Here is a 20,942-nt window from a genome sequence, read left to right on the forward strand (position 1 = left end):
TTTTAAATAGCAGTGCTTTTCATACTGTCAGAATTCCATGCTGTGACACCCCTTCTCAAAAGTTATGACAGCAGTGTAATGACAGCTACTGCCTCTTGAGAATCAATCAGGCAATTAATTTTGTAAATGAAATGCTGATTATACAAAGCTTCACATGAGAGGCCCAGTGATTAAAATCAATTTAACAAATTGTTTCAGGTGGGACTTGATTAATAATTTGTCATAAATGCTGAGGATATATGACCAGCATACATTTTTCCTTCATGTTAATATATAACTACATAAAGTAGAAGCATTTTTGTACATGCTGTTCTTCAGTGTGAACTCCAATGTCACTACTGTTGCATCTTCTTTTAGGGAAAATACATTGTGTTGGATTTTAACATGGTATTTTTCTGCTGTCACAGTGGTTGTAATGGTGGAGTGGCATTTACATTGGTGAAGGAGGGGTAGGTGATTTCTGCCAGTATCTCCCTTCTCACTGCAAACCCCCACTTTCCCTCCTCCACTGTTCCTGAGGGTTTCTTGGTTCCCATTGCAGAGTTTCAGGGACCTGATGGGCCTGCAGTGGAAGAGGGGAGTCTCACCCAATGGCCTTCACTGTGCTTGTACTACTAAGGATTCAACCAGTTAACAAAGCAGTTGGTTTTCTGTAGTATTTTTATGCTGATGTAGTTGGACCTTGCTATCAAGTTTTTTTCCATTTGAAAGCATTATCATAACTCTCTGGCAGGTTGCGTTACCAAATACCATTGTGATTTCTGCTGAAAGCCTTAAGGTAATGCCTGTTGATATAACATAACCCTCGTCAGCAAAAGAGCATTACTCATTTTTCCTTGTTTCAGGGACCATTGAACTTGAACCAGGAATATAGGGTCTGGGGCAAAGTCCTTGTCCAGTGAACTACATGGTATGTTAAGGTTTCAAAGCCTTCTTCAGGCATTGAAGAGAGCACTTGTGTACAATATCAGCTCCTCTGATTGGCAAATAGAATTGGATGTAGTGATGCAGGAGAATTTGCTGTATTAGTCCCCCCAGGTTGAAAAGCCTCATCCCTGTGAGAAAAGTCCTCTGAATCTGAGCCCAGGCTTTTATGTGATTCCCCCTCTCTCCCTCCCTAGCTGTTTGGTTTGCTGGAGCATCCTTTCCAGCAGCTTCCAATAATGTCTTTATTACTACCACTAGTTAGTCCCTCCTTCCTCTTAAGTAGTTTTCTACTGTAGGAAGAGGGGAGCAAGCCACAGGGAGCTTTCCTACCACTAGTTAGGTTTTGTACAAATATTGTAAATCTGTTTTTTTGCCCTTGGTCAAGTTGAGAAAAGAGGGCTTGCACTAGCTGATCTTCAGGTGCCATCTTCATCAGCTCAAGGACTCAGAGCCAGGTCCCTGAGATGGAGAACAGATGTTCAGGTCCGTATTTTAGTATGTCTCTCTACAGGCCCCTAAATGGTCCTTATAAATTGTTTGATGTCTTTGATACTGTGGCGCAGAGTGGTAAGCTGTAGTACTGCAGTCCAAGTTCTGCTTATGACCTGAGTTTGATCCTGGTGGAAGCTGGGTTCAGGTAGCTGACTCATGTTTGACTCAGCCTTCCATCCTTTTGGGGTCGGTAAAATCAGTACCCAGTTTGCTGAGGTAAAGTGTAGATGATTGGGAAGGCAATGGCAAACCACCCCGTAAAAAGTCTGCCGTGAAAATGTTGTGATGCAATGTCACCCCAGAGTTGGAAAGGACTGATGCTTGCACAGGGGACTACCTTTCCCTTTATTAGATGCTAGCATTAGTAAGACTTCAGGCAAACTCAATATTTTACAGCCTTGGCAGAATCTTCTTGTCAACTGAGACTGGCATCATTCAAATTTCATTAGACTAGGTGCAATATATGTTTTATTCCACCTAAGAGACACTAGACAAAGAATTCTGGAGGTTTTATCAGCTAGGCCTTAGTGCATACTTGATTTTTTTTTGTAATTTTTTTTGTGTGTGTGTTCACCTGGAAGTCATGGCAATTCAGAGAGGTGGCAGGATAAATTCTTCCCCTGCCTCCTGACTGCTGATATTCTGAGGTCTCCCATCCAAGTTCTTGCCAGAGTTGATCCTGCTTAGCTTCTGTTATCTGATGAGATCAGGCTTGCCTGGGGTGTCCATCTCAAGGTACTTGAAAAATGTTCAGTTTCTAAATTCTGCCTGCAAATTTGTGGCTCATATTTGGAAATCAAAATGCTGAGTGAATAGTATGAATTGGGGAAATGCCTTATAGCAAAGATGAGGTTCGTTAGGCACTCGAAGAATGTGCAGCTTGTTGAAGGGGTTGATCCTCATACAGTAGTTATTCTTCCCCCCTACCCAAGATGCACAAGGGTTCCCTTTGGAGTTCTGCTGTCACCCATGGGGATAGGGTTGCTTCTGCTTTCTGAAAAGTACTGAGGTAGGAAGATAACTGCTTTCCTATGAATACTTTTGTCCCTTGTTGAGCTCCCTGCCAATTGAACATGACCTCGCCAAGGCAGACTTTCAAGTACTCCCCAAAACGAAACTCCTAGAGGCAAGGAAAGGTCTCCTGAGATGACCTTAATAAGTACAGAGGCTCTCCCTATATAGGAAAAGTCACTCCCTGTAGTTTGTGGGCCTTGCGGCTGGTCCAATTTCCTTTAGAAACGGGTACTTTCAGTTAAAAATTAAAAAGAAGAGAGAGCTGGATAGATGAGCCAAGTAAGAATAAAAACCTAGAAATTCAAAATGAGGCCAGTACTTGGCCTTGTATTAAGTCCATTGCTGCTGTGGAGAAAATAACTTTAAAGCCAACAGTATTAAGCTGTATAGTCATCTTCTCTTGGTTTGTAGGATTGTTTTGGCCAATGGCGTGTGATAAATATATATGTACTTGGGTTTAAATGTTATTTTAAACTTCTTGCACTTCCAGTGGCACCATGAAGAGTCAACTTGTATGTAGTTTGTTAAAACAGATTTCTTCTTTTTTTTGTTGTGATTTGTTTGCTCAGTAGGTATAATAGCTTTATCCAACAGCAGAATATGAATTTTCCCTTCAGAAAATTTTTTGTAGAAAAATCGAAGAAGCAGGACAGAAGAAAGGGCTCAATTTCATATTTCCACAAGCAACTGCATCTTTCGATGATCCCAGATTAATAGCCCATTAAATGCAACTATTATGACTGTAGATCACTTATAGAACTATGGTGTTAATAAAATGGGTCAAGTTGCTATGAATGGCAGGGCAGAGTGTAGGGTAAGGAGCTATGGCGCAGTGGTAGAGGCTCTGGCCTGCATGTAAAAGATCCAAAGTTCAAACCCTGGCATCTCCAGTTAAAAGGGGCAGGCAGTATTTGAGTAACTGAGACCCTGGAGGGCAGCTGCCAGTCTAAGTAGTGGGGAACCTTTTTTCTGCCAAGGGCCATTTGGATATTTATAACATCATTTGCGGGCCATACAAAATTATCAACTTAAAAAAACAGTGCTCCACCGAGGGAGAACGATTCAGGTCACAAAATTAATGCAAATAATTGTTTTTCTATTTGAAGTCATGTGGGGAGAGCCTAATTTGGCGCACACACCCGGCACACTGCCCTAGGCGAAAGCTTAGGTCCAGGGCTTTTTTTGTAGAAAAAGCTCAACAGGAACTCAGCATATTAAACTACATCCCTTAGTATTCACCCTAGGTGAAAGCTTAGACCCAGGGCTTTTTTTGTAGAAAAAGCCCAACAGGAACTCAGCATATTAGACCCCTCTCTCTCTCTTTCTCTCTCGGCTTGACTTCGCGAACGAAGATTTAAGAAGGGTGCAGTAGTCCACGTCTGCTGCAGGCTCGCTGGTGGCTGACAAGACCAATGCGGGACAGGCAGATCCGGCCACAGTGGCTGCAGGGAAAAGTCTGATTTGGGGTTGGTGCTGTAGCAGTGCGATTCTTCCTCAATCTCCTTTTGTCCTCAAGACCAGCTATGCGTGCGTTCTCAAAGGAAGAGACAGCCTGGTGGATGGTGTGCCTCCATGCTTTGCGATCTGAGGCTAGGTCAGACCACTGGTGATGGTTGATGCGACAGGTGCCAAGGGATTTCTTCAAGGAGTCCTTGTACCTCTTCTTTGGTGCCCCTCTATTTCGATGGCCGGTGGAAAGTTCGCCATACAGAGCAATCTTGGGAAGGCGGTGGTTTTCCATCCTAGAAATATGCCCTGCCCAGCGCAGCTGCGTCTTCAACAGCAGTGCTTCGATGCTTGTAACCTCCGCCCTCTTGAGGACTTCAGTGTTGGTCACAAAGTCACTCCAGTGGATGTTGAGGATGGTGCGAAGGCAGCGCTGATGAAAGCGCTCAAGGAGTCGCAGGTGATGACGGTATAAAACCCACGATTCAGAGCCGTAGATTCAGACCACATCCCCTAGTATTCACATATTAGGTCACACAGTCATTAGCATATTAGGCCACACTATCTGGGATAAGCAAGTGCAAACTGAACTGGTGGTAGCTGGCTCCCACTCCTACCCCTCCCTTCATGCAGAAACTGCAGCTGCTCCCAGCAGACCTTTAAAGCCACCCACCTACCCCAGGAGCAGTCCTTCACAGTGCCCACCACTCAGGCTCCACAGAGAGACAGAGAGAAAAAGAGAAGAGGAAGGAAGAGAGAAAGGGGAAAGAAAGAGAAATAAGGAAATGGGGAAGGGAAGAAAGAGGAATAAAGGGAAATAAAGAAGGGGGGGAGAAATAGAAAGAAAGGGAAATAAAGAAACTAGGGGGAAACTGTATTTTATGTTGCTGAATAAATTTATTTATTTATTTATTTATTTAGAATTTATATCCCGCCCTTCCCACGAATGGCTCAGGGCGGCTTCCAATAATGAATCCAACATAAAAATTAAACAATATTTAGGCATGTAAAGGGTTAAACATTTAAAACAGATAAAACCTTAAAATTAATAAATAATCCATGTGTATATAAAAGAGATCTGGCAAGTACGTTAAGTTCTCAAGCTAGGTATAGGCTAGCTGGAAGAGGGTCGTCTTACAGGCCCTGCGGAACTGGACAAGGTTCCGCAGGGCCCTCACCTCTTCCGGCAGCTGATTCCACCATGTAGGGGCCATAACAGAGAAAGCCCTTTCTCTGGTGGATTTCAAGCGGGCTTCTTTCGGCCCAGGGACAGTAAGGAGATTTTGTGTTCCCGTACTCTCTGGGGAACATGCGGGGAAAGACGGTCCTTCAGGTAGACAGGTCCCAAGCCATATAGGGCTTTAAAGGTGATAACCAGCACCTTGTACCGGACTCGGTACATCACTGGAAGCCAGTGCAGAATCCGAAGGCCCGGCTGAATGTGTCCCCACTTTGGGAGACCCAGTAACAGCCGGGCCGCGGCATTTTGCACCAGCTGTAATTTCCGAGTTCGGGACAGGGGCAGCCCCATGTAGAGGGCGTTACAGTAGTCCAACCTTGAGGTGACCGTAGCATGGATCACTGTTGCTAGGTCGTCGCGCTCCAGGAAGGGGGCCAACTGCCTTGCCCGCCTAAGGTGAAAAAACGCGGACTTGGCAGCGGCTGCTATCTGAGCCTCCATCGTTAGGGAAGGCTCCAATAGCACCCCCAAGCTCCTGACCCTGTCTGCCGCTATCAGCGGCGCACCGTCAAAGGCTGGTAGGGGGATTCCCCTTCCCGGGCTGCGGCGACCCAGGCAAAGGACCTCTGTCTTTGCAGGGTTAAGCTTCAGCCCGCTCAGTCTGAGCCACTCAGCCACGGCACGTAATGCCCGATCTAGGTTTTCCGGGGCGCAGGTCGGCTGGCCGTCCATCAGTAGATAGAGCTGGGTGTCATCAGCGTACAGGTGACACCCTAGCCTGTACCTTCGGGCAGTCTGGGCAAGAGGCCGCATATAGATGTTAAATAACATTGGGGAGAGAACCGCCCCTTGGGGCACACCACAATCGAGTGTGCACCTCCGGGATAGCTCTCCCCCAACTGCGACCCTTTGTCCCCGATCTTCCAGAAAAGAGGAAAGCGACTGTAAGGCCAACCCCTGAATCCCCGCGTCGGTGAGGCGGCCCTTCAGTAGCCGATGGTCGACCGTGTCGAATGCAGCCGACAGGTCTAACAGCATCAGCACCGCCGAGCCGCCCCGATCCAGATGCCGTTGAAGGTCATCTACTAGGGCGACCAGCACCGTCTCCGTCCCATGCCCCAGGCGAAAGCCGGACTGAAATGGGTCAAGGACGGAAGCATCCTCCAGGAAAGTCTGTAGCTGCATCGCCACTGCCCTCTCAATAAGTTTGCCCAAAAAGGGCAAATTTGAGACCGGCCAATAGTGTGCCAATTGGGCCGGATCTAAAGATGGTTTCTTTAAGAGGGGACGGACCACAGCCTCTTTGAGCGGTGTTGGAAAGTGCCCTTCTGTCAGGGATCTATTTATGATATCCCGTATAGGATATCTAAGATCACCATGGCAAGATTTAATAAGCCAGGAAGGGCATGGGTCCAATTTACAAGTTGTTGGGCGAGCAGATAAGAGGATCCTGTCAACTTCCTCCAGGCTGAGGGGGCCGAAGCCATCCAGCGTATAATCCGAAGACAGGCTCGGGGCCTTGATTTCGCTAACTGTCTCAAAATTGGCAGGGGGGTCGGGGCGGAGTGACGCGATTTTATCCACAAAAAATTTCGCAAAAGCCTCGCAGCCTATTTCCAATTCAATAGAATTTAGTCTGCCTTGCTGCAGCGTTGTAAATCCTCTAATTATGTCAAACAATTGTGCCGGGCGCGAAGTTGCGGACGCAATCTTAAATAAGAGATGTTTTTACACTTAGGTTGTTGGTTTCACTGAAGGTATTACAGATGTTAAAATGATTTTTCTTTGATATTACTTGTTCTAGATTTCCCTTTGAATTTCACGCATGTTAGTCACACAGTTTATGAGAATATATTTAGCTTTATCCCTTTGTTTAACACTAGGGTTTTCCTATTAGACCCTTTTCTCTGGAAGGATCATTATTATGTCCTATTTAAGATCAATAACCTAGGCTTTTGACATGCTTAGTGCCTTTCAATGCCACTTCAAACCATTTGCTAAATCCTTATCTTCCAGACTGATAGTCTTTTCACACTGGATATTAAGTTTAAAATTTCCCTCTCAAGTTGTGATTCTTTGTTTTATACACAGAAACTTTTTAAATGATAGGAACAGTCTCCTCCAGAGCCTTCCCCCCCTCCCCTCAAAGCCACACCATACTGACTCTGAATAGACTCTTCTCAAACTTGAGTGTCTCAACAAACCACCACTTTCTTCTTCAACCAGTCCTCCAGCTGCCTGTCACCCTCATCTCAACAGTTAGCTGCAGTCCTCAATCAGAGTGAGTTCCATGAGCTGTCAATCAGGTTAGCCAACTCACTGTCTTCCAAGCAGCACTGCCAATAAGCATGCCTCTGCTTGCTGTCTGTCACAGGCAGCTTCATGTGTGTTTATGTGAATGCAGAGGGCATGAAGAACTGAAGAGAAAAATAATTCCTTTTAGAAGAAAATTTTAATCTGCTTTGAAAACCATATGTGGTCAAAAGGTAGTATATAAATCCAGATAACTAAATATTGTTTAGTTGAATGGATGCAACACAGTACATTTTTGTAGGATGTGTGGCAGTATACACATGCAGCTATAATTATGGTATGTGGAATGGTAGAGTCTTATCTCAGATCTCAGAAGCTAAGCAGAGTCAGTACTTGTATGGGAGACCAACAAGCAAGACTTTGCAAAAGAAGGCAATGGCAAACCACCTCTGCTTTGTCACTTCCTTTGAAAATTCTGTGACGTTACCATAGGTTGACTGTAGCTTGACAATATTTTACATACACACACATTTTAATTAGTGACAGGTCATTAAAATATTAGAGTAAGGAATCTGCCTGTTTTGAATTTGTGTAATAATACTTTATGTATTTGAAGTGAGTTAACAGTACAGTAGGGTTATAGTATTTTAAAGGTTCTGTCCTGTATCCTGTGAAATGTGTGATTTTCCTGCTGAAATTGATCGTGGCCTTTAAAGTAATTAATTACATAAAACGATTTTGAAAGTATCTTAATCTTTAAACAATACTCATCCATCTATACACACACTTCCTTTTCATTCTTTCTCTCTTCACTCTATAGATCTGAGAAATCAGTATATGTATTTCTTAAGGATATGTTGTTGTCCAGAACTGGACTGGGTTTTTCTTCCTGAATAAGCATGACAACAAACTAGATTTATGCCCATTATGAATAAACCTGTTTGTTCATGACAGCTGAGGTCTGAAATTTTATTTATTTAAAATCCACTGAGGTAGCTTACAAAATAATAATAATAATAATAATAATAATAATAATAATAATAATAATAATAATAATAATAATAATAATAATAATAATAATGATGATATTAAAAACCAGCCCAGCATAAAAACAGACCATAAAAACAGATCACTGACTGCAGAAAATAACTGTTTACAGTCTAAAATAGAGTTTAAACCCCAACCCTTTAATTAAAAACCTGGATGAACAGAAAACAACATAGGTGCCAGATAAACCTCGAGGGGAAAGGAATTCCATATGCAAGGTGCCACTACTGAAAAAGCCCTGTCTCTGTGTGCCACCCCCCCTCCCATACGCACACAATTGAAAGTAGTCACAGGGTTTGTGAGGCAGATACTAGCTGGCCGGGTGGACATACGGAAGTAGGCAGTCCTTCATGTACCTTGGCTGCAAGCCATTTAGGGCTTTAAAGTTTAGAAACAGCTGAATTGGGCTCAAAAACACATAGGGAGCCAGTGCAGAACAAGTACAGCACTATTTTCCATTAAATAAAGTGCTAGATTTGTGATGAGAAAGGGATGTGGAAACCTAAAATTTGTGTGCAGTTACTTCATAATGATTGACTGGTATCACCATCTTTTAAAATACCTGCATGTATTAATTACCTACTACATGTAGACTGGTGATACTTTTCACAAAGCGCTCACTTCATGAACGAGTTGCAGTAGCATTTGGGAAACTGTGGAGTAGAAAATGGAAAATTTGCTTTATTTTTGTATGGAAAAAATCATTTCTGAAGATTTATTATTTCATAAAACTAACAGCAACAAGTGGATACCACTGATAATACAATATTGGGCAACCTTGAATTTCAAAGGTGTAATTAATGCTTTTGCAAGAGAGTATATATGTTTTATAGAGTAGTAAATGGTGGGAAAATCAAAATAAAAGTTTATTTGCCTGATTCATTGTGCAGTTCAAATCAAAGTCAATCAAACTCTATAACTGAAACTCAAATTCTGCTGAAATAGATTGCAACATCCTTGTGATACCATGCACTATTGTTTTGGTGTGCTAAAATTAGTTTATGTACAATTTTCAGCGACTTCAGGTTAAATAAACATAAATATGATGACACTCAGTTTAGAGCATCAGGAAGTTTTCTGAAACAATTCCAATTCATATTTTCTGGAAATAATTTTCTGGTACACACATAGGCCAAGCAGAAGTAGGAAGCTTGGTTCTGCTGTCTTTCATATGCATGGTGGAAGAGATCTCAATTTATTGATGGCTGGTTGTTATAAAACTACAGTTTAGGTCATTTCTGATTGTCTGCTTTCAAACTAGATGGATGGAAGGGCATGAAAGCTAATTTAATGTTTTATAATTAATATTTGGTATGAAGGGCCCCTGTTCTGTGTTTTGTACTCCTTCCATTTCCTAGCGTAGTTGCTGTGTTACCACCATCATTAATAGATATTCTGAATTTAAAAACCAAGGATTTTATACTTATCAATGACATTCATTCATAAAGAAAAACTGATAATCTTAGAAGGGGTATCTTTTGGGGAAACACTTGAAACCATAAAATCAGAGTAGTTGCGAGGAGCTGAATAAATATCCAGGTTTGAAATAGAGTTATACAAGAAGGAACTTTTGAGGAGGTGGCAATACATTCCTCTCCTTTTGTTTTCTCCACTGTTCCCATCCCTTCTTACTTGGTATTTCTTCCTTACTCTCAGAGATTCATCTTGAAAACTGCTTGGTAACTGTGGGTGTCTGAGCACTGTAAGGGGTGAGGAAGGGCTTCTGTTCTGCTTTCAATACCCCCAGCCATTTCCTCTAAAGAAGACAGTGTGAAAGGAAAATCAGGAGTCCCTTCTTGCGCCTTGTAATGCTTGGAGCTGTTTTGACTGACCAAGTAGTTTCTAAGGTAAGTCTGTGTTTGAAGGAACTTCATCCCTCTTCCTCTCACACAAGCCAATGGAGGCATGTTGTCTAAATGCAGAAAATGCTCCTTTGCTTTTTTTTGGCGGGGGAGGGGTTAGCTTGGCCTCCATTTTTTCCTAAGTTTTAGGATTTTTCTGCAAACCTGGAGGGCTCCTTAAGTTTGGAAGAAACCCCCCCCCTTCCTTCTAGAGTTGCCAAGTCCAATTCAAAAAATATCTGGGGACTTTGGGGGTGGAGCCAGGAGACTTTGGGGGTGGAGCCAGGAGACTTTGGGGGTGGAGCCAGGAGACATTGGGGTGGAGCCAAGATCAAGGCTATGATAAGCATAATTAAACTCTAAAGGGAGTTCTGGCCATCACATTTAAAGGGACAGCACACCTTTTCAATTCCTTCCTTCCATAGGAAATAATGAAGGATGGGGGCACCTTCTTTTGGGGCTCATAGAATTGGACCCCCTGGTCCAATCTTTTTGAAACTTGGGAGGTATTTTGAGAAGAGGCACTAGATGCTATACTGAAAATTTGGCACCTCTACCCCAAAAAACAGCCACCCCCCAGAGCCCCAGATACCCACGGATCAATTCTCCACGATTTTCTATGGGAATAAATCTCCACAGGGAATAATAGAGTTCCCAGCAGACATTTCCCTCCCCTCCCCCTGCTTTCTGACGACCCTGAAGCGGGGGGAGGGTCTCCAAACCGGGGGATCCCCTGCCCCCACCTGGGGATTGGCAACCCTACCTCCTTCTCTGAATGTGACATTGATCCACAGATTTAATAATCTGAAGGCTGGGCCATACTGACTATTAGATATGTTGACTGTTAGTGAGGTGAGGATAAGAAAAACAGTAGAAAAATACAGAGTGTTAATTCAGGCATACAACAAAAAAGATAATGGAAATAATAGAATATAGTTATGAGTAAGAATAAAACATAAATATATGAAAGAAAAATCAGTGTACAAAGAAAATGAGATTCATTAGTAACTTAAGGAAAGAAATGCTTTCAATAATGTTTCAGTAAGCAACTTTTGAGATAGCACTGGACAATCAGAATGTAAATATTCATGCATTTTGAAAAGATCATGCTAAGTGATGTTTCAGGTACATTTCAGCTTTCAAAACAGCAAAAACAACTTTCAAAACAGCAGAACTGATTGGAATGCCATGTTCTCCCTCTGAGCTGGAGGACATCTTGGTGGGTGATTCCCATCCTCTCTTCAGGGAGGTTGGGACAAGTCTTTTCACTTTCTGTCTCCTGATGGGAGTCACCCATCTCTTAAATTCTCTTCTTGCCTCCATAGGGAGAGTATCACAATAGGAGCTTCTCACTTATTCAGCCATTCAACTATTTTTTTCCTTACCACCTTTTTTAGTTCCTTCTTACCCTTTCTATCCAGTTTAGCCCTGTCCTCCTAATTTCTTCCTTAATCTGCTCCTACTGTGTCCCTATGTAGAGGCTTGGAAAATAAAAGTATTTGTCTCTGTTTGCCATTTTTGCTATTTTTCTACTATTGGGGTTCTTCAGAGCACGCCAGCCCTCTCCAAAATGGACTCCCAAGAAAGAAGCAATGGATTATTCTCAGAGGGAGAGCTAGAATCCCCTCTTATAGCTAGTCCCTATTTATGCACCAAAGAGACCATTCGAGATCAATTGGGCACTGCCTTATCAGCTAGGCCTGCAAAGGAGGAGAAACAAAATGTGCCAAAAAGAGGCACCTCTCCACAGAGGCCATGTCTGAGCAGCTTGCCAACTGACTGGGAGCTGGCTGCAGGAGAGGGGGCATATCCACAATCAAGGAAAAGACCACAGGTGCCAGAGAAAACTTTCCTAACTATCTGACCAAGGGACAATGGCAAGCCGATCGCTCAGTAATGACACAGTTCTACTTGTGAGTAACATGCAAGCCTCCAGGCCCTTGATGTTTCTCTCCAAATTTATATCTTTACTTAGACAAACAATGAGGGGAGGCTTTCATGTTCTAAGCCACCTTGAGCCCGCTTACAGGATAGGGTGGGGTATAAATGAAAAAATTAAATTAAATGTTACTCTGTTACAGTTTTCATGTTACAATTTCCTTCCAAAGTGGAGGCAAAAGACTCCCCCACCTAGCTCCTCATCCAGGCAAAGGGGCATGGAGGCAACTCCCTTCTCCAGGGAAAGGCCCAGCTGGCATACTAAGGCAGCCAGGAAACAGGATTGCTCCAAAAAAGAGAGAGAATTCCCAGTGGGTCTCAGAGTCATGTTCAGACAGTGAGGCTTAGGACAGAGGTCCTTCAAGATTGGAGAACAAAGGCAGAACAAAAGGGAATAAAGAATTCTTTCCCAGATCTGATGTAGCAGAAAAGGTGTTTTCCTTCCCTGAATTTTTTGAGACAGCTAAGGGCAAAATGGGCCTAACCCAGGGCCAAAAAGTAGTCCCTTAGTAAAGAAACTGTATGCATTCCTACCCTCTACCAACCAGCTTTTGCAGGTACCTCTAGTAGATGCTCCTGCAGCAGCTCTACAGTCAAGTGGTCATGTTTCCAAGGATGGTGAAGGAACCATCAGAGACAGTATGGATAAGAAGACTGACTCCACTCTAAGAAAGGCTCATGAAGCCATCTCTATGGCTATCAGGGCCTCAGCAACTGCATCCATAGTATCCAGAGCTGCAATTGTCTGGACTAGAAAACTCCTTCAATTTATTGAAGCCAACAGTTGTTGCCTGGTGGTAGGAGCCACCAGAGTACTCAAAGCATCCGCATTCACAGCAGATTCAAAATTGGACTCCATGAACTTCTCATCCAGGCCCATGGCATCTGCAGCTGCCACCAGAAGAACCTTATGGTTATGAGCTTGGCAAGCTGATCTTCAGGCTAAGGCAACCTCATACTAAGGCAACTTGAGACTTGAGAAATAAAAAAGACTCCTTTAGGAATTGGAAGGAGGGCCTTATAACCAAGGATGAATATAAATAAATCACCAGTGCTTATAGGGGAAAAGTTAGGAAAGCTAAAGCTCAGTATGAGCTTAGGCTGGCCAAAGATGATAAAAACAACAAAAAAGGATTCTTTTCTTATGTTCAGAGTAAGAAAAAGAGCAAGGACATGGTAGGCCCATTGCGAAGGCAAGAAAGTGAAATTGTAACAGGTAATGAAGAGAGGGTGGAACAGCTCAATTCCTACTTTTCCTCAGTCTTCTCTTCTGAGGGAAACGGTGCTCAACACTGCATAAACAGGACATATAAGGAGGATATGAAGTTCCAACCTGGGATCAGCATAGGGGTAGTACATAAACACCTAGTTTCTTTAAATGAAACTAAGTCCTCAGGGCCAGATGAGTTGCATCCAAGGGTTCTAAAAGAGCTTGCAGATGTCATTTCTGAACCTTTGGCTATTATTTTTGAGAATTCTTGGAGAACAGGAGAGGTGCTGGAAGATTGGAGGAGGGCGAATGTTGTCTCCATCTTCAAGAAGGGGAAAAAAAACGCTCCGGGTAATTACTGACCCGTCAGCTTGATGTCTATACCTGGAGAAGTTTTAGAACAAATAAACAGCTGGTCCTAGAACAGTTAGAAAGAATGGATGTGATTACTAAGAGCCAGCATGAGTTTCCCAAGAACAAGTCATGTCAGACTAACCTGATCAGGGGAATGCTGTAGACATCGTTTATCTTGATTTCAATAAGACTTTTGATAAGGTTCCACATACTCTCCTTGTTGACAAGTTGGTAAAATGTGGTTTGGATCCTGTTACTGTTAGGTGAATCTGTAACTGGTTGGCAGATCGCACCCAAAGAGTGCTTGCGAATGGTTCCTCATCCTCTTGGAGAGGAGTGGCAAGTCGAGTGTCTCAAGGATCTCTCCAGGGGCCTGCTTTGTTCAGCATCTTTATAAACAATTTGGATGAAGGAATAGAGGGAATTCTTATTAAATTTGCCGATGATACTAAATTGGGAGGGATTGCAAATACAGTAGAAGACAAACAGGATACAAGATGACCTTGACAGGCTGGAAAACTGGGCTAAAATCAATAAAATGAATTTTAACAGGAATAAATGTAAAGTTCTGCATTTAGGTAGGAAAAATCGAATGCATGGTTATAGGATGGGGGAGACTTGTCTTAGCGGAAGATGTGCGAAAAGGATCTAGGGGTCTTAGTGGATCATATGCTGAACTTGAGTCAGCAGTGTGATGCGGTGGCTAAAAAGGCAAATGCAATTTGGGGCTGTATCAGCAGAAGTGTAGTGTCCATATCACGTGATGTGATGGTATCGCTTTACTTTGCTTTGGTAAGACCTCACCTAGAGTATTTTGTTCAGTTTTGGGCACCACATTTTAAGAAGGATATAGACAAGCTGGAACGGGTCCAGAGGAGGGCGATGAAGATGGTGAGGGGACTGGAGACCAAGTCCTACGAGGAAAGGTTGAAGGAGCTGGGGATGTTTAGCCTGGAGAGGAGGCGGCTGAGAGGTGATATGATCACCATCTTAAAATACTTGAAGGACTTTCATATAGAGGATGGTGTGGAATTGTTTTCTGTGGCCCCAGCAGGTAGGACCAGAACCAATGGGTTGAAATTAAATCAAAAGAGTTTCCGGCTAACATTAGGAAGAACTTCCTGACTGTTAGAGTGATTCCTCAGTGGAACAGGCTTTCTCGGGAGGTGGTGAGTTCTCCTTCCTTGGAGGTTTTTAAACAGAGGCTAGATGGCCATCTGACAGCGAAAGTTGCCACATGGTCAACTATATCAATATTTGTTCAACAGTATAGGATGAATACCTGTGACTCTGCAGACACAACCTTTAGTGGGAGAATGCTACAACACATTCTGGAAATAGAAGACAGTCTATTATTTCTTGTTTTCATTGTTCTAATTTAAGAGCGCTGATTCTTCCTAGTTAGCTGAAAGTTAACTGCTTTTTGGAGTTGTCAGAACTGAAGAGATGGTTACTCCCACCAGGAGACAGGAAGTGGAAAGACTTGTTCCTGCCTCCCTTAATAGAGAATGAGAATCAACCACCAAGATGTCCTCCAGGAGAGAAGGACCCTTCACAATAAGGAACCAGTGGTCCAGCCTAAACACGAAAATACATAGGACTGGATTCCTAAGTATTCATGGAGTGTTCATGGTTGCAGATCTTTTCCACATCCGCTTTCCCTAGTAGTCTCTTTAGTCTCTTTAGACATCTGAAAACATCTCTTTCAGTAGTCTCTTTAGACATCTGAAAACATCATGTATCATGAGAACCCCATGGACAAATTGTGATGGGGCACAAAGGCTGTTACGAAAGGAAATTGATATAACTCAACTTCCTTTTACAGTGATGGAGTCTTCTGCCTAGCAAAGTCGTCCTATTCCCCCTAGCAGCTCACTGTGTGCCACTGCAGCTCATTGTGTGCCACTGCATTTTGTTCATGGCGTACCCATGAATACAAGCACATACTTTTCAGAGATCTCAGGTGACTGCTGGGGGAAGGAGGTAGGAACATTTGCAATTTGTAGGATCTAGTGCATTGCTTAAAACTTCTTGATGCCTTAGAAAAGTTCAGGCATGGTAACATTAAATTTAGAACATTTGTATATGGAACATTGTGTATGCATGGTCAGATGTTTAAAAACAATTTAAGTGATTTTGTAACCCTGCACACTGATCTACCAAATGGCTTATTTAGATTTGCTGAGCTGAAAGGTAGTTTTGCTTTTACACACAGCACTTTAAAGAGAAAAAGCCAGTAATACATGTGTGGTGTTTTGAGGTTTTCTTTGAATAGCTGTGATCCCAACCCTCCAGATATTCAATACGTGGATATTTCTGGGAAGGAATGCATATTGTAGTCCATTGCTTGTGAGATGTCTGAATAGTTTGTCATACAAAACCTTAATAGTTCTATATAGTCATGCGTGTCTCTTTCTTTATTATGGATAACTTTAGCAATGAATATCTATAATGACACTATATAATGGATAGCAAGGAAAAATAAATCTTATTTATTGTTTTATAAAACCAGACAACAACAAAAATCAGAAAAGTCTTCTGAGCTGTAATTAATTTTCTTACTGACTTGTAGTGCAAAATTGTAACAAGGCAGTACAGTTAGTACAAATGAGGCATAATCTGTTTGGGAGGAACTACACACTGCATATGGGTTGTTCCTATTGTCAATTATATGTGCTTGAAGATTTTTACCATTATAATGCTGATGAATCATATGAACATATCTTTTGGATTGTGGTTATAATGTATAAAATCACAAATTACACTGCAGCTTTTTCTATGTTGCAGTTTATAAATCTGATTTTTTTGGTATATGTGTGCGTGTTTGCACCTGAAGTCATGTCAACCTTCCAGTAGGGGTCAGTGGGTGACTGACCCCTACTGGGGACCTGGAGGATATTCAGAGAGGTGGCTGAATAGAGCCCTGCCTCCTGACTGCGTTTTTCAAGGAAGTCTCCCACCCAAATACTAACCACAGTTGACCCTACTTAGCTTCTAAGATCTGACAAGATTGGACCTTCCTCAGTTATTCAGGTCAGGGCTTTAAATCTGATTTCAAAGTGGCATTTCAAAGTACATCAAACATAAAAATTCTTCATACAGTATATTTAATGTGCTTTTTACTTTCTCATTGATAGGGCAACCCAATGGATCCAATGGTAATGAAAAGACCTCAATTGTATGCAGTGGGCAACAGCCCTCACACCCAGACACAGCCAAGCAGTCCATATCCAGGGCAGTCATATGGACCTCCCGGACCACAACGCTATCCATTGAGTATGCAGGCTCGGACTCCAGGTTCTATGGGAGGAATGCAGTATCCACAGCAACAGGTTTGTGGAAAGATTTTTATGTGCCATTCCTTTATTGTGTTTCTGAGGGTCAAGATGTAATTTTCTTTAATGATATCCAAGCCACAAAAGAGAATCTGAAGTAAGAACAATATTGGTCAGTCTAAGAAAACATCCTATTTTTTATTTAAAAATATACATACACACATATATGAGAAGAGTTTTTCTCTTTGTCATATAATGTGTAGACAGAATGGATCTGTTTTATTCTAGTTGGATTTTTCTGTTGATGGAAGCCTCTTCTTTGCCATATCTCAGAGGATTAATTATTTATATTCTCAGCATACATTAGCAAAGATGCAGTCATTGTTTTTTGAACAGGTATAATAGATGAAGGCTACCCAGAGACTGTGCTTGTAAATCTCTGATCAGTCTTGTTATTGAAGCTTGTGTTTTGTTGCTAACACAGGGCTTTATTGATAGTGAAAAGAAAACAGTGTTTTCTCTCTACATGTGGCTAACAAAAATTAGTTTTCTTTTATTATCTGATGTTAAATATGACAAAGATGGAAAATAATGATCTGCCATGCCAGTATATTTGTTACTGAGGTATAGAATATTCAACAAGTGGTTAATTAGATTGTAACTATACGTTCACTGTTTTGCTGAGGTACCATGTTTCATCTTCTAAAAACATGGACCACACATGTTGAATAAACATAAGCCTGTATTACCATACAGAAAATATTGACAGTAGTTATGGAGCAAATTGGACTGTTTCGTATGGGTTTAATGGTTGCCAGGATTGCATGAAAGCTTAGTTTCTCAGAGAAGTGCAGCATAGTAGATTGGCGACATGAAACTTATTTTGGTGTAACACAGTGTGGCTAATATTACGTATAACAAAATTTTGTTACCTAACAGTTAGTTTGATGCAAAGAGAAATATAGAGCGCCTCTGCTTCTTGACTTAAATAGAGCTACTGCAAGTTTAACAAAACATGCTCTTTGTTTTTGAAAAGCAATCATACTGTTGTTTTAAGATTAGTACTGCATTTTTAATTGTGAATCACAGTCTGATTGTAATAGATCAAGATGGGTTGCTGTCTAATTGTAAAGTATCCATCAGGAGGCAGTGATCTGGCACAGTGGTTGGCTTCTGGTCTGTCTGTCCTTCTGCAGCATGAATATAATAGGCTGAGAAACAGTATGGTTGTGACTACTAATACTCTTTGGGGAAGTAATAAGGTAATAATTGCAACACTGAATTTTTATTTGAATGGACATCAAAGACATCAACATCTACAAATGAGTTGGCTTTGGACAACCTCCAAAAGATCATGGTCTTAACTTGTGACTCTCTAGTGATCTAAACCAATTGCTTGTGTATTATCTTTTTATAAAGGTTTCAGATTTGAGAATATGAGTTTGAAGATTGTTGTTATTACTGCAGTAATAACAATTCTTATTACTAATAGTGTCCTGGTTATGTGCTGAAAATGTAGTCAAAATGTGTAGATAATTTTATAAGTTGTGATTAACATTGGAGAAAATTGAGAACGCATAATATGAAGTGCAACTGTTGTAATTCAAACGGCCATTTAGTAGAATCATGTCAAATGGCAGGAAAAACTGGAATGGAAGATGAACTCTTTCAGACTCTCTTGTCTACTAAGTCTTGATAAGGATTGTTGATACTGCATGGCATGTTTCACAGAAAGTAATATACACCTTCATGTATATGTACATGAACATGTGTCGTTACTTTTTAGACAAAAAACTGGTTGAATTTGGTTGAATTATGGGAAAACCCAATAAGATACTTTAAAACTTTCTACCTTAAAGGTATTTTATTTGCAAGAATAATGAAATTATCATTATCTGTTTGGTAGAATGATGATTTTTGAAAGACCCCCCCCCCCGCATAATCTAGACCCCACTGTAAGGTGGATTGTCTGCTTACTAAGACAGAAATGTTCTATTCTGATTTTGAAGTGTACCACAAAATGACAACAGTATTATGAAGCCAAATGTTTAGGCTTACTCTTCAAACTTCTGTCCAGAAAACTAATTGACTAAACTGGTTCAATTCTGTAAAGGATATCTGGGACTGTCAATAATTAAACTGAACAGAGTATTGGTTGCATTTATATTCTGCCCTTTTTCCATCTAGGAACTCAAGGTGGCAGTCATAGGATTCCCAGAAAAATCACTCATGCACATAGTGCCTAACTTGCAGTATCATGTACCTTCTAACCATGCCCTGGGGCAGATTTTCTCATTCCTGCATGACAAGTTGCTCCTGACAACATTCTATCACTTAGACCTTAACTAGAAGTGAATGTAGCTGGCCTGTGTGTTAGAACCAAGTCTGCTCCAGAATTATAAAGCTCGATTGGAGGTGGTTTGAAGTGGATGAATGGCAGGCAGAGAGGGATGCAGAACTTACTATCATATTTGTCACACTGTACACTATTTCTCATTGTAAGCAACAGTAAGGCCAGTTAGAAAAAATTGGATGGGGTATGTGTGAAGTAGTTATTAAAGGTACAGTCACCCTATCCATATTTGGAAAGCCGGATCCATTTGACTTAATTTTCTTTGTATATATATTGATAAAGGAGTAATGTCTATTCAACAACTTTGAAAACCAAGACAAATATATTAAGCATCTTCAGTTCTCTATACCATTATGTTGCACATCCACAAAGTAATGGAATTGATGTGTGCAAAATTGCAATCACAGAAGCAAAAAGTAATCGGTAAAAGATTGTAGAGTAAACTAATTTCTTAGTTTATGATGAAGTGCTTTCATTCACTAGAAGATTCAGTGTCCTTCTTCCATACACACATGCAAACATTTTGTGGCTAATGAATCTCGACCAAAGTCTCAAGATACAGGCCAGATTCTTTTGAAGGAAAAAAGCACCTTTCATGGACCTGGATAAAATTGTACTGTAAAATTAGGATAGCAGGATTGCGGAAAGCTGGGGAAAATGTGCATCCTTACTTGAAAGGCCAGCAGACCAGACCACTTTGTCACATATTTATGAACATTTTCGAAGGACTGAATGTTGCCTTTGATGATGTACAATATCTAATTACTTTTATCATCAGTAATTGTTGGTTAACACTCTATGTCATGTATTTGATCTACTAGAATTCAATTTCACTGTGTAAACGTATTCATTGGGACTTACAGTAAAATCAGTATTTACGAACAACTGCATAGATATTTATTTATTTAAAATGTGTATGCTGCCTTTCCACCCAAATACGCTCCCCAAGGCAGGGAACATCAAAACGTTAAAATATTTTAACATTAAAACATCAAACATTAAAACATCAATGTTAAAATATTTTAACATTAAAACATCAAACATTTTAACATTAAAACAGAATTTAAAATGTTGATGTATATAAAATATTCCAACAATTCAGTAGAAATACACAAACACACACAAGGGGGAGGGGGACAGTTAGTGGGGAAATGCCAAATAAAACAACTCCTCACCCATTAGAGTATGACAGAGAGAGAAAGACAAATCTCCCTGGGGAAGGAGTTCCAAAGTTTCAGTGCCATGACCAAGAAGGCCTTTTCTCAGGTTGCCACCTGTTTTTTTCCATCAGCTGGCAAAGGTACTTGAAGTAGGGCCTCTGAAGATGACCAGAGTTAATGGATAGTTCCTATGAGAGCAGGCTCAGAAACAAACTTGGGAGCTAGATAAGATGGAACAAGACTAAACTGATGTCATTCCTACAACCCACTCAAGCCGCAACATTTTTTATCAATTGTAGCTTCTTATAGTCTTAAAGGGCACTCCACTTTAAAGCTCATTCCAGTAATCTAATCTAGATATTACCAGGGCATGAAATGCCGCAGCAAAATCTTTCCCACCCAGGAAGGGTCGCAGCTGCCTCACCTATCTGCTTATCCACCAGGAGGCCCTG

General features: G+C 41.4%; 1 protein-coding gene across 10 annotated transcripts in view; it reads left to right on the plus strand.

Moving 5' to 3' along the window:
- ARID1B (AT-rich interaction domain 1B) overlaps positions 1-20,942 on the plus strand; it is a 670,312-nt gene that overhangs the window by 34,137 nt on the left and 615,233 nt on the right. For all 10 annotated transcript variants that reach the window (XM_060241209.1, XM_060241219.1, XM_060241263.1 and 7 more), the window contains exon 2: positions 16,840-17,034. In XM_060241209.1, the coding sequence (XP_060097192.1) occupies positions 16,840-17,034 (195 nt within the window). The remainder of the gene's footprint in view (positions 1-16,839; positions 17,035-20,942) is intronic.

This window comes from Heteronotia binoei, chromosome 1 (assembly GCF_032191835.1).
Source record: "Heteronotia binoei isolate CCM8104 ecotype False Entrance Well chromosome 1, APGP_CSIRO_Hbin_v1, whole genome shotgun sequence".
Lineage (NCBI taxonomy): Eukaryota > Metazoa > Chordata > Lepidosauria > Squamata > Gekkonidae > Heteronotia > Heteronotia binoei.